Source organism: Enhydra lutris, unplaced genomic scaffold (assembly GCF_002288905.1).
Source record: "Enhydra lutris kenyoni isolate GAN:26980312 unplaced genomic scaffold, ASM228890v2 scaffoldscaffold22, whole genome shotgun sequence".
NCBI classification, from domain to species: Eukaryota; Metazoa; Chordata; class Mammalia; order Carnivora; family Mustelidae; genus Enhydra; species Enhydra lutris.
In genome coordinates, this window is record NW_019154106.1 from 42063286 (window position 1) to 42076586 (window position 13301).

The window sequence follows — 13301 nt, forward strand, 5'->3', positions numbered from 1 at the left end:
TGAGGAGACTTGTCTAAGGAGACAACGGTGAGGGCTAGAATAATCAGGGAGAGCTTCCTGGAGGAAGAACTTGAAGAGGGAGTCAGTGAAACAGAAGGGAAGAGGAAGGCCATTTGGGTAGGGAGTCAGAAGAAGGAACATCGGGTCTCTGAACCTGGTTTTATTCTTTCCCCCGCCTGCCCTCAATACACATAAATGCTCCCTACGAAACACACTTCAAAATGTAAAGGTTCGTAGTCTTTGTTACCCTCTGACATAGCCCTTTACAAAGTACCAACCTATTCATGGTCTTATGTGAGCTTTTGTTAGAAGAAGTAAAGTGGAGATTGCCGTTTATTTCAGCAAAGTTGTATTAAGCTCTTATTCTACCTGGCACGGGCATAAGGGGTGTCGGTTCTTGGGGTCCTCACAGGAGTGGACAGATAACTATCACAACTGGAATTGAGAGGAGGGAAGGCTAGGCATTGAAGTCAAGAAAGGACACAGGAAGAGCTAGGATAGAGCACTGAGGGATGAGTCATCAGGCAGACAAAAGGTAAAATGGCACTTTGGGCAGAGGAAAAATCGTAGGTTAAAAACCTTGGAGTGGCAAGTTCTCTGGAAACCTGGAGTACAGGGAGCTTGGACAGGTCAGATAAGTGAGACCAGACCAACGGAGCAGGTAACAAAGCGCCTAGATCATCATGTTAAGGAAATTGGACTTCAAAGGCAATGGGGAGCTATTGAAGGTTCAGGAGTCAGGAAGTGCCTATGATTAAATCTGTTTGAGAGCAGTAACTGACAACAGCCATATTTTAAGATGAGACATCTAAAACCCAGAGAGGTTAAGTACATTGTCCAAGGCCATATAGCTAACCAGTGTCAGTCCCTGGACCGGAGCTGGTATAACTCTGAGGGGTTTTATTCTCACTGTTTCCCCTCCCCCTCCCCCTGCCCCCACCTTTTCCCCTCTCCCCAGGATGACCCCTTCTCAGCTCTGGATGTGCATCTGAGTGACCACCTGATGCAGGCCGGGATCCTTGAGCTACTCCAGGATGACAAGAGGACAGTGGTCCTAGTGACACACAAGCTCCAGTACCTGCCACATGCAGATTGGGTGAGGGGCCACAGGAGATCAAGCTATGGAGGGCCGAGGTGGGAGAGGCAGTAGGACATCTTCAAAGGAGTCAGTGTCTCCATAGCTCTTCCTGAGGGCCACAAAGCAGAAGAGATCCATGCTGAATGGCTCCAAGCAGGCAGGGTCGCTCAGGCAAGTCCTTTACAGGCCAGGATTTGGTATCCCTTAGAGCTGCAGATGTTCCCTTCCTCACCTGGGGCCCCTGTGGGTACATGCCAGTCTGGCACCAAGAAGTCTCAGAAAGAAGCAGACACTCCATTCCTACCTTCTACTTATGGCTTAGTTTGATGATTCATCTCCCCTCGCCTCGGGAATGCTTATTTGGATGGGAGAGCCATCTTCCTGCCCTCTGACCCACTGAGGGTTGGATGCATTTAAGTCAAGATCGGGTGGAAAATATGGAAACAAATAATGCAAGTCATAGTGGAAACTTCAGTGTTATCAATAGAATGCAATTTTGTGAAACCCCATCTTAACTAAATTTCTGTACTCCTCAATATGGAGACAACAGTTACTTCTCAATTAATTGGAAAGCATGTAAAGATTTTTTATTTGTTTATTTTCCAGAGAGAGAGATCACAAGTAGGCAGAGCAGCAGGCAGAGAGAGAAGGGGAAGTAGGCTCCCTGCTGAGCAGAGAGCCCAATGTGGGGCTCGATCCCAGGACCCTGAGATCATGACCTGAGCCGAAGGCAGAGGCTTAACCCCACTGAGCCACCCAGGTGCCCCTAATTGGAAAACATTTAAACTTTAAGATTGAAATCATGTGAATTTAAAATCTGGGCCTTGCAAGACTCCTGTATACATTTGCCCCTGAAAATTGATCTTTAAGCTTGTGCTAAATGGGCCTACATCTTCCTTCTACTTTTTAAAACTATTATAACAGGTGCAGAAGGTCTGTGACTGAGTTTCCATAGTGACCTTGGCAAGGCAGTTCGGGACAAATCTTTAGTCCAAAGAAGGCAGACAAAGGCATGACTGGTTCCTTGACATGTCAGACAGCAAGACTCCCGGCATCGCACCTCACATCCCAGAAGCAGCTGGGTTGGGGGGGGGGCGGAGATAAAGGAGCTGGGGAGGGTCTCTGAATTAATGACAAATGTCTATGAATGGGAAACATTGAGTGTTTCAAATAAAATCAGTTTTATGATTTCGAAGAGGTATGGCCACACACCCTTAGACCAATAGGTACTTTGTCAACCACTGGTGGAACCTACCAGACATGCAGTCAGGAAGTGCTAGAGGTAGCATGCAATTAGCTATTGAGTGTGTAAAAACAGCTGCCCCTGGTGCGATCCTAGCAAGGAATCAGATGGCTTGACCAATTTGCTCTGCAAACCTTCTTAGCAATCCTGGGACAGCCACTGAGAATTATCTCCCAGAAGCACCGACCTCTAGACCCTGGGAGTGTGTCGGTGAGGACCATAGTGGGAAAGCCAGCAGCCAGTCATGGTGGGGGAGAGGATGAGTATGGGTCCCTCTCAGACTCCCTGGTGAGGGGTGGGGGTGTGTGACCGCCACTCCCCGTTCCTGTTCAGCCCCAGGGCTGGATCTATTTCTGCCTTTCCAGATCATTGCCATGAAGGACGGCACCATCCAGAGGGAGGGCACACTCAAGGATTTCCAGAGGTCTGAGTGCCAGCTCTTTGAGCACTGGAAGACCCTCATGAACCGGCAGGACCAAGAGCTGGAGAAAGTGAGTATGTCCTAAGGGCAGGGCAGCCTCCCTCTGAGGAGAAGTTTCTGTTAGAACCTGAACACATAAAGGCCTTCCTGCCCTCATTGCCCTAGGGAACCCCCCAAAGGACAGATGTGAGAGCTGAGCATGAACTCCCTCCTACCAAAGGAGGGCCGGTACTTATTCTAGCTACTCAGGACAGACTCAGGTGAATGCTTTCCCCTTATCCTGAAATAGTCAGAAACCATTCAGTTATAAAATTCCAGGGAATCAACTCAAACTGGCAAAGAAGAAAAGGAGAGAGGTAAAGACTTTCTGGCTCATGAAAGTAAAAAGGATCAGCTTCAGGTACAGCTGGATCCAGGTAGTTATCTGAAACCTGTTTCTTTCCTTCCTTGGCTCTGCTCCCCTCAGACCATCCTCGTTCTCATGGTGGCAAGAGAGCTGCCAGCAGCCTCGGGCTTACATTCTCCCAACTCAACACCTCCCTTTGCAAGAGAGTACCTCTGTCACAACAGTACATCAGAAATCCTCAGGCTAACTCTCCTTTGTCCACTTTGGTCCTGTGCCCACCTTGACTAAATCACTGTGTCCAGGGATGAAGAATGTGAGATAGGCCAGCCCTGGGTCTCGTCCCCAGCCCCAGAGCCAGGGAGAATGATCAGTCCACCTGAGTCACAGGGACTAAAGAATAGGGGAGAGATGGTCTCCCACAAGAACATTTGGGATATCGTTAGCAGATAAATGGGGAGGAGTAAATTCTGGCGGGAAAAACTTGTGTCTATCTGGACCTTCCCACAGGTGGGGGCACCCTGGAAACATGACACTGGTCATTGCCGGGGGTGGCTGCCCTCCACTTTCCCTTTTTCCCTCTGCACATTCTGAGGACATTGACCAGGTTCCCTCTGTCTTTCAGGAGACTGTCATGGAGAGAAAAGCCACAGAGCCATCTCAGGGCCTGCCCCGAGCCATGTCCTCAAGGGATGGTCTCCTGCAGGATGAGGAAGAGGAGGAAGGTACAGACAATGGGACTAGCAGTGAGATCATGGCCTGAGGTTTGATGGACCATGGGGAGACAAAGGTTCAGTGTTCTGGGGGTGGTGAGATAGCGTGACTTCCACCAAATCCCTTCCCTTCTGTGTGCCTCGGTTTTCCCATCTGTAAGTGGGGATAACGTGCCCCAGTTTTGCCCTCAGAGGGACACGAAATGGGAAGCCACAGGGTGGGTTCTTGTGGCCTGCAGAGGAGGGAGCTGAAAGCGACGAGGAGGACAACCTGTCTTCAGTGCTGCACCAGCGGGCCAAGATCCCGTGGCGAGCCTGTGCCAAGTATTTGTCATCTGCCGGCGTCCTGCTCCTGTCTCTGCTTGTCTTCTCCCAGCTGCTCAAGCACATGGTCTTGGTGGCCATTGACTACTGGCTGGCCAAGTGGACCGACAGCGCCCTGACCCTGAGCCCTGTGGCCGGGAACTGCTCGCTTAGCCAGGTGCGGGCAGCTGCCCTAGGGCTGTGGCCAGCGTGGGGAGAGGGCTGAGCCGCGGACACCCCCAGGACCCTGCCTCATTCTCTGCCCGGCCCAGGAGTGCGCCCTTGACCAGACGGTCTACGCCATGGTGTTTACTGTGCTCTGCAGCTTGGGCATCGTGTTGTGCCTTGTCACGTCTGTCACAGTAGAGTGGACGGGGCTAAAGGTGGCCAAAAGTTTGCACCGCAGCCTGCTGAACCGGATCATCCTGGCTCCCATGAGGTACCCTCTCCCGAGCCATGCTGGGCTGTGGGCAAGTCACTGGTCTCTGGGCCTCAGTTTTCCCGTCTATAAAGTGAACATATGCAACCTCGGTCACAGGCTGGAGGGGGTGGGGTTCAAGGAGACAGTGTGTGTGAAAGTGCCCTCCTTGGAGCAGAAGGCAAGGAAAACAAGCATTTACTCAGCCACACACGCTCATCTAACTGTCACGACAGCCCTTCAGCAGAGTGAGCATCTGCAGGCTCCGTGTCGATGTAAGTTTCCCTTCCCCGGGCAGGTACCATCTGCCCGTCGCCACCCACAGATTCAGCTCTCCCCCTCCTCCCTCAGCCAGCCTGCAGGTTCCTACACTGGGAACATGGGGACATGATTTCCTCTCCTGCAATGGGATGGATAAAAATCCCAAAGGCCACTTGATGTGAAACAGTTCTAAGGTGGTCCCTGCCCAATCGACCGGCTGACTCGGTTTTAAAGCACGACAGGCAAACAGGTTATTTGGCCCCTTGTCAATGCCAGGCCTCACCATCTGACGACACTTTTTGCTTTTCAGTCTCATGAGCTTTCTGTGGCCCACACACATGACCCCAACGTTTAGTCACCCTCTACTTGTCCCAGATCGGAGCTTCTGAAATCCTCTGGTTAGGGGTGGGGCTGTTCTGGGTCATGGCCAGAGTGATGACAACCAGAATAGCCTCGCAGGGTCAGCCAGATGACAGGCTGTCCCCAGGGCCCGGTTCACCCTGGCAGATCGTCCCTCTGGAGAAGACTTGGTGTCCCCAGCACAGCTGCTGAGCGAGGCAGGCTGAGCAAACAGCTGAGGAAGGGGGCCATGGTCATACATGGGCTTGAGAGCCAGAGAAGTTAGTCAGCGGCGGCACCCCTTGGGCAGCTGTAGGAATTCTCAGGGACACAGGCCAGACAGGTATTGACAGACTTGCAAAGGGAGCCGCCCCAGGAAGCCAGACCCAGAAATGACCCCAGAGACACTAAAATGAAAGAAATAACTACCCTCATTCAATAAACAGGAAGGAAATCAATAAACGGATGACTAACTTCTCCTGGTTTCCTCTTAGGTTTTTTGAGACCACGCCCCTTGGAAGCATCCTGAATAGATTTTCAGCTGACTGTAACACCATCGACCAGGTACACAAGACTGTGACCCACTTCCCCAGTTCAGAAAGAGGCCAGCCCCCACACGTCTCTTCTCTGGAGCTGGCTTCCCCAGATCTGGTGCTCAGAGCCCTGTGAGACCAACCCAGTGGGTTCCAATCTGATTACAAGGCTGCCTGAGGGCCTGGGGCTGCCCCTGTGAAGCTGTCGAGATAAGACTGAGGGAAACCACAGCCCTTTGGCTTCCATCCAGTACCCCCTGGCTCACATCAGTAAGGTTCCAGTGTAGTCTGAACCAAGGTGACTGCTTTTGTGGCGAATATTCCTTTCGATTCAGCTTGTGTTTTTGGTTTATCATCGTACTAGATGGTGAGGAAACAAAGTCCTGATTCCTGCTTTCAGGGAGCCTACAGTGTAGCTGGAGAGATGAGACGTGTGCCTGTGAGAGAGCAAAACACGGTGGCAGATAACACACTGAAGAAAAACACCACAACTCACCTCCCTCTCTCACCTTCCCCTCCGACAGCACATCCCATCCACGCTGGAGTGCCTGAGCCGCTCCACCCTGCTCTGCGTCTCAGCCCTGGCTGTCATCTCCTACGTCACGCCTGTGTTCCTCGTGGCCCTCTTGCCCCTGGCCGTGGTGTGCTACTTCATCCAGAAGTACTTCCGGGTGGCGTCCAGGTGATGGCAGCCTTTGCCAGCCTCAGGGGAGGGGGGTTGGGAGGTGCTCTTCGATGGGCAGTTGGGTACTCTTACTAGAGTAATCATCAGACAGTAGTAGAGTTGTGTTCCCCCTGGAAAGGAACATAGAAATGAAGGAAAGAGAGATTCATCTTCCACCAGCCTGATGTAACCATCTGTCAGAGCGCATGTGCGATACCAGCTCTCATCACGCGTGCACGCATACACCACACACACACACACACACACACACACGCACACACACACACACACACACACTGCCGTTAATATCAAAACTATTTCCATAGGAGGTACAGTCAGGAGTGGAATTGCTAGGTCAGGATGTATACACATCTTTATGCCCTTTATTTTTCATTCATTTTTGCCAAAATCCTTCTCAGAAGGGTTGTAGGAGTCCAGTGACTAGGCTGGTTGCTGATGCATGAAATCAAGGGCACCTGATGGCAGGGGTGTAATGGCAACAGTACCTGCCAGGCCGAGGTACCTCCCAGCCTGTGGTGGCCAGAGCATGCCTGGGAGCCTTGACTCGAGGGAGCCTTAACTCGAGGGAGCCTTTCACAGTGATCACATTTGCTCTCAGGAGCCGTCGACTCACACAGGCTCCTTTCCTACTCAAAATTTTCTAAGAATAGTCTCCAGAAGTTCTTTCTGGGAGTGATTCTGTTAAACTCATAGGTCCAAATGATTGTCAGGAGAATCTGAAAGAATTTCTAGACCAGCGATTATCAAACTGCCAGGTGCAACCTATCAGGGGGTCATGAAATCAGTATCATAGATCACAGCCAGCATTTGTAACAAATGAAATTGGACAGAGCATGTCGGGCTGTGTGCACAGAATATCAGTAAGTTTTGCTTCATGAAACCTTTGGGTCGTGTAGGAGTGTGTGTGTGTGTGTGCGTGTGCATGCATGTGCACTGATTTGGAGTATGAAATGCATTTCTTACCGCAGGTTATGATCAAAAGCTTAAGTACCTTTTCCAAGTGTACATAGTTGATTAGTAACTGGAGCCAAAATGCCGATTATCAATACAAACAATTAAATTTAGATACATTTTGACCACAATTACATTGCCCATGTGGATCACAATTTGTATGCTGGATAGTGCAGCGCCCAGAAGGAGCCCATCAGTGTTCACAGATCACTGTGGCTTTGTAAGCACTGTACAAGCTGTTTTACAAAGTTCATTCCTTCTGCCAGAGAAACCACCCTGTGCCCCAGGCATCCACTCTGCCCTGGGGACAGTCTGTTCAGGAACGCTTACTCCCACATCCTAGCCTGATCTCCCTGGCACTGATGTGCTTGTCAACGAGCAGCTGTGGGGAGCAGGGGCAACCTTGTTGCCGTGGAAACCTCTGGCATTTCCCCTTGTAGATACCGGCCCGTGATGTGCCTGAACTGATTGTGGTTAGCCAGAAGGGACTGGAAGCTTTGCATTAGGTCTTTCTGCTCCTTTCGCTAGCGTCTCAAGGTTCAGGTTGCTCTCTGCCACCCCACCCCACCCCCCGTGAGAGAGAACCCACCATGCCTGCCCTGCCTTACTGCAGAGTGAGGGACAGACACACATGGGAGGCAAACGGTGCCCGCAGTCACAGCGCCTGCCCTGGCATGCTGTTTGAGCATTTTGCTGGGGTGGCACTGCTAGCTTCCCTCTCTCTACAGGGGAGATGCTGAGACCTGGACAGGTGAAGTCATTTGCTCACACAGTGGTTGGGCAGGGGGAGCTGGGATTCAGATCTGGGCTGAGCCCTGCATCCCCCTCCTGACCATTCTGCTCTGCTCCCTGCACAGGGACCTGCAGCAGCTGGACGACACCACGCAGCTCCCCCTGCTCTCCCACTTTGCTGAAACCGTGGAAGGTCTCACCACCATCCGGGCCTTCAGGTACCAGATTTACCCCAAGGTGGGGGTGGGTGGGGTGGGGCCGGGGCCATGGGTCATGTGATTTGGGTGTCAGGGCTTGGCTTAGGAAGGCCTGGGACACGCGTCTCCCAACCCCTCTTCAGGCCCCACAGCCTTGACAATGTCCCCCAGTGGGTCAGGTCCAGTGGGCTCCACTGTTTGACCCAGAGAGGAAAATCTCAGCCCTGCAGCCAAGTCCAGAGCCTCTGTGAACTAAGGCAGGACATGAAAAGGAACAAAGCTGGAAAATATTGCTCACATATCCACGCTTGAAAGGGTTTTCCATCATGCGAGCCAGCCCTGAGGCCGTCTGGTACTGAGAATCGCCAGTGACTTGGACACTGTAATTAACATGCCAGTCTCATTCATTCTGCACTGCAGTCCAAGACAGTCAAGGTGGTTATTCCCATTTCCAAAGTAAAGAAGCTGAGGCTCAGAGGCACTGCACAGCCCCTCCTGTATAAGGTCCTCTAAAGCCTGGACTTGAATTTGTCCATTCATTCTGTAAACAGGTACTGAGCTAAAACCCAAGCCAGGTACTAAAAAGACAGAGATGAGTCAGATGAGCCCTTGTCCTGGAGACATTTATAATCCCAGCTCTGAGCAAGTCAGGAGAAACCCATGTGACAGGTAGTCAGAGAGAAAGGGGAATGCAGACTATGGGATCATAGAAGGGAGGCACTCACCCAAGGCTTCATGGAGGAGATGTTGTTGGAGCCAGCATCAAAGGGTAAAGAAAAGTTCACCGAGCTGGGGGAATTCCCCCCCAAAACTTCAGTGCCCCTGCTTCCTACCCTTGATCATGACATTGGCCTGGACAGGAGCATCTGAGGTCACCTGGGGAGTAGACAGGCTATTGCTCCCTGCCCCAGCCTCCGTCTGATGTATTTGAGCATCTCAAAAAACAGGCCAGAGGCCCCTGGCCCAGATAGTTGGACTCTGGTCTTTAAGCCTCACTCAGAGAGTGATTCCAGATTATTTTTAGGATGACACAGCTGTGTAGGGTGTGACAGTAAGCATGCGACACCAAGTCCCATGTCCAGGAGTAACCCTAGGGCTCAAGGACTGGCCAAGAGAATTCCGGGAGGCTTGTGTCTCCTCCCTCCAAGCCTCAAAGCTCTAGGAGAGGTGCCTAGGCCCCCAGTGCTGCACTTGTGGCCCCATTCACTCCCTGGGCCATCTGTGCCAGTGAAATGTCCTCTTAGGGGTCTTGTCTGAGTAAAGCAAAGTGACACAGAGCTCTGCCCTGGCCTTGGCTCTGCTCCCTGGACAGTCCTATGCCGCCTTCCACACAGAAGCCCCTTGGAACCTGGCATGACGCTCAGGTCTCCTCCAAGCCCCCTTCCTGCACTTCCCAGGTCCTTTGACTCTCAGGGCCACTCCCAGGCCTGGCCTCTACTCAGCCTTAGTACTGTTGCTCTTACGCAGGCTGTCCCAGCAGCCTTCAGGCTGGGCCTGGGGCGGAGGGATTGTGCCTCTCCTCCAGAGGGCCAGACTCTCTCAGTAGGATCTGAGTGGATGCCACCTCCCGCTGCCTGTGGTCAGTCAGGGGAGCCGCTGCCCGGTGAGGCCTCCCAGACCCTCTACACTGACACACTGGGAGATCTTTACACGTGGATGAAGGATGTTTTGGTCCTCCTTGTGTGTGTTTAATTCATTGGCTTTTGCCCAGCAGCCTGCCCTGTTGAGAGCTGACTAGCATTTACTGATTGTGCGCCTAACACATGCCAGGCACTGTGCTAAGGGCTATATGTGTGTTATCGCACTGAATGCTCACAGAAGCCCCCTGACATGGCTTCGAGCAGCCATGCTCAACAGACAAGCCTGAGTCACCAACCTGAGGTCACACACATGGTCAGAGCCAGTGCTAGGCCTGGAACCCAGGCCTCTGGGTCCTTCTGTCTTCTCTAGCAAGCCATGTCTTTTCCCAGAAAAGTTTCCAGAGTACCTCAGCCCCTGACTCATTGTTGGGCTCAGAGGCTGTTTCAGCCCAGGTGGGAACAATTACTGTCCCCATTTTACTAATGAGGAAACTGAGTCTTGGTCCTGACACACAGCCCTTAAGTAAGAAGGCTAAGAATCCAAAGTCTGCACAGCCCCATGCTGGGACTCTCCACGTTCCTCACACGGTCACACACCTATCCCCAGAGCCACACCTCCTACACACCCTCACACACACACACCCTTCAGGCTTGCCCGCCACACACACGTGCACACGCAGGCAGACAGCTTCAGCACGGGCTCATTCACAGCCTTCACATGAGGCTGCACACTCGCCTCAGCCACATCACACCACTGTGGCTGTGCGATCGTACACTCTCTCACACCTCAGAGACTCACTGGGCTGTCCTCAGACACATGGGTCAGGCACAGCCCCTCCACCCAGAAGTAATCAAAACAGAGCAAACACCTTCCAAGAGTGAAAAGCAAATGCACGGATAGACTTGTCTTGAGCCCTCCGCGTCCCCTGTTGTTTCCCTGAGGCCAGTGCTAAGACAGCTTTGGCTTCGATTTGTTCCTTCACTCATCATGAAACAAGCGCTCTCTACCACCTCCTCTGAGTCCGGCTAAGCCAGCCTGGGGTGAGGGGGTGGCCAGGGAGAGTGAGGCCAGGAGCCCAGGCTACGGAGAGAGAAAAACCAAGTCCATTCAAAGTAATGCAAGCAGAACGTGATAAGGGCCCAAGAGAAGGAAAGAAGCCTCCAGAGTTCCTTCCTTGTATCGAGAGATCCCAACTACCTTGGAGGGTCAAGGAAGCTTCCATTTGTTCATTCAGCAAGTATTTATTGACAGTGCCAGGTGCTAGGGATGCCCTGTGAGCAAAACAGCCGTGGGTTCCATTCCCATAAGTTTACAGTCTCGTGAGGGAGATAAGCCCCTAGAGAAATGAACACATGAACAGAGGTTATGAAACAAACAGGTTGCAGAAAGGGAGAACAACGGTCCGGGAAAGGCCACCCTGGGGAGATGTCATTTGAAGTAAAGCCTGAAGGCTGAGAGGAGTCAGCCTTGTGAAGAGCGGAGGAGAAAGCATTCCAGGCCGAGGGGACAGCGTGTGAAAGGCCCTGGGGTGAGAAAGACGTTGGTATTGTGACAAAACTGAGAAAGGGCAAGTAATAAATTATTGCAATTTCTGTGGCTGCAAAGCAGTGAGCAAGGGGATTTGAGGCATGGAAGGATCTCCCACAGGCTCTCGGCAAGGAGGTGGCTCTTTGGCCTCGGAGCCATTGATATTCTAAGCAGGAGTGAGATGGGATGTAATTTATGATTTATAAAGATCATGCCGGCTGCTGTCAGCAGAGCAGGGCAGACCACAGGTAAACGTACGGGGAAGCTGGCGCAGCGGGCCCGGTGAGTTTGTGGTGGACGGCAAGCAGGAGGGAGGCGGGCAGAAGCAAGGCCTACTTTGGAGGCAGAAGTGAGAAGTCTTGTAGAGGGATTGGTTGTGAATCCAGATGATTCCTCGGTTTCTGGCCTGGTCGTGTAGGCGGTCGGAAGGTGCTTTACTGTAATAGCGAGCCCCTAGGGAGAAGAATGGGTCTTGGCGTGAAAGCAGAAGTTTAAAGTAGGTGGGAGTCTGGACAAGTCTGAATCAAGCAGCAAGTTGCTGGAAGGGCCGACCAGAGGGGAATGGCCTACGTAACGTCAGACACACACGGCATGTTTTGTGGCTGCTTCTTTGTAAGTAAAGAGAGGCCTGGGGGCCATGTGACCTTCAGACCCTCCCCATCCTCCCTCCAGGTATGAGGCTAAGTTCCAGCAGAAGCTCTTGGAATATACGGACTCCAATAACATCGCCTCCCTCTTCCTCACGGCTGCTAACAGATGGCTAGAAGTCCGCATGGCAAGTCCACCCACCCCCACCCCGGGCCCCAGGACAAGGGCTTCTGATAGGGGGGTGTGGAGTCAGAGCAAGGGCCAAACAGGGACAAGAGGGCAGGAAGAAAGGGTGGGATAGCAGCTCGTGTGTGCATACAGGGCAGGCACCAAGTCCTCCTGCTTCTCCCAGCCCTGGCTTCCCTCCCTGTGTCTGACCAGAGCCTCCTCTTCCCCATCCCCGCCCAGCGGCTTGTGCACCTGAGGTGTGCGCCAGTAGCCAGAAGAGCTGTGTGTTTCACTGTGACGAGTATGTGTCTGAAGTGGGCCATAAGACCTGTGTGGGCCAGCTGGTGAGGCTGCCTGGTCAGGCCTGCGCAGATGGCTGGGGGTGGGCACCAGAAACATTAAACACGTTGTCTCCTGGGGCTCCCGCCTTCAAGGCCTCCTGCATGTCTGATGACGTGTAGGTGTGTTGCTGGGCTGGGGTAGAGTCTCTGCTGAGTTTCTCCCCTCCCTGAAGGGAGTGAGGTGCATTGGGGGGCCCCTGTGGCTTCGACCCCTGAGGGCCCACACCGGCTCACTTCCTTCCACAGGAGTACATTGGTGCCTGTGTGGTCCTCATCGCAGCCGTGACCTCCATCTCCAACTCCCTGCACAGGGAGCTCTCGGCTGGACTGGTGGGCCTGGGCCTTACCTATGCCCTAATGGTGAGTAGCAGCAGACCAGGACAGCGGAGGGCTCAGATGTCAGCACTCGGGGGATCTCAGAGATGCCCTCCAGGCCCTACCCCAAGCTCTTGTGAGTCTGATGCAGGCGGGACCCTGTGGGTAGGAGGGCTAACCCAGGGCCAGGGCCCCAGACGGGTGGTGAGTCAGGATCCATGTTCGTTGTAACCCCCTGGGCCTCCAAGGGAGACCCCTAAAGAGCCAGCAGAAGACACTGAGGGCCCCTGGCCCACTCAGAAGAGCCATCCTGGTGGCCGGGGTTGGGCCAAGCGCTCACTGACTCCCCACAGGTCTCCAACTACCTCAACTGGATGGTGAGGAACCTGGCGGACATGGAGATCCAGCTGGGGGCGGTGAAGCGCATCCACGGGCTCCTGAAAACAGAAGCGGAGAGCTACGAGGGGCTGCTGGGTGAGAGGCCCAGACGAGGGGCGCGTCAGGGGGAGGGGGGCCCTCCTGGTTACCGGCTGCCGCCTGGATCTGCTGGCTGAGCCCCGGTCT

At 53.2% G+C, this 13301-nt stretch overlaps 1 protein-coding gene across 4 annotated transcripts in view; it reads left to right on the forward strand.

Annotated features, from left to right (window-relative positions):
* LOC111149755 (ATP binding cassette subfamily C member 8) overlaps positions 1 to 13301 on the forward strand; it is a 73107-nt gene that overhangs the window by 55718 nt on the left and 4088 nt on the right. For all 4 annotated transcript variants that reach the window (XM_022507002.1, XM_022507003.1, XM_022507004.1 and 1 more), the window contains exons 22-32: positions 959 to 1096; positions 2687 to 2812; positions 3711 to 3810; positions 4038 to 4279; positions 4374 to 4540; positions 5614 to 5683; positions 6177 to 6334; positions 8146 to 8238; positions 11998 to 12100; positions 12669 to 12782; positions 13091 to 13211. In XM_022507002.1, the coding sequence (XP_022362710.1) occupies positions 959 to 1096; positions 2687 to 2812; positions 3711 to 3810; positions 4038 to 4279; positions 4374 to 4540; positions 5614 to 5683; positions 6177 to 6334; positions 8146 to 8238; positions 11998 to 12100; positions 12669 to 12782; positions 13091 to 13211 (1432 nt within the window). The remainder of the gene's footprint in view (positions 1 to 958; positions 1097 to 2686; positions 2813 to 3710; positions 3811 to 4037; positions 4280 to 4373; positions 4541 to 5613; positions 5684 to 6176; positions 6335 to 8145; positions 8239 to 11997; positions 12101 to 12668; positions 12783 to 13090; positions 13212 to 13301) is intronic.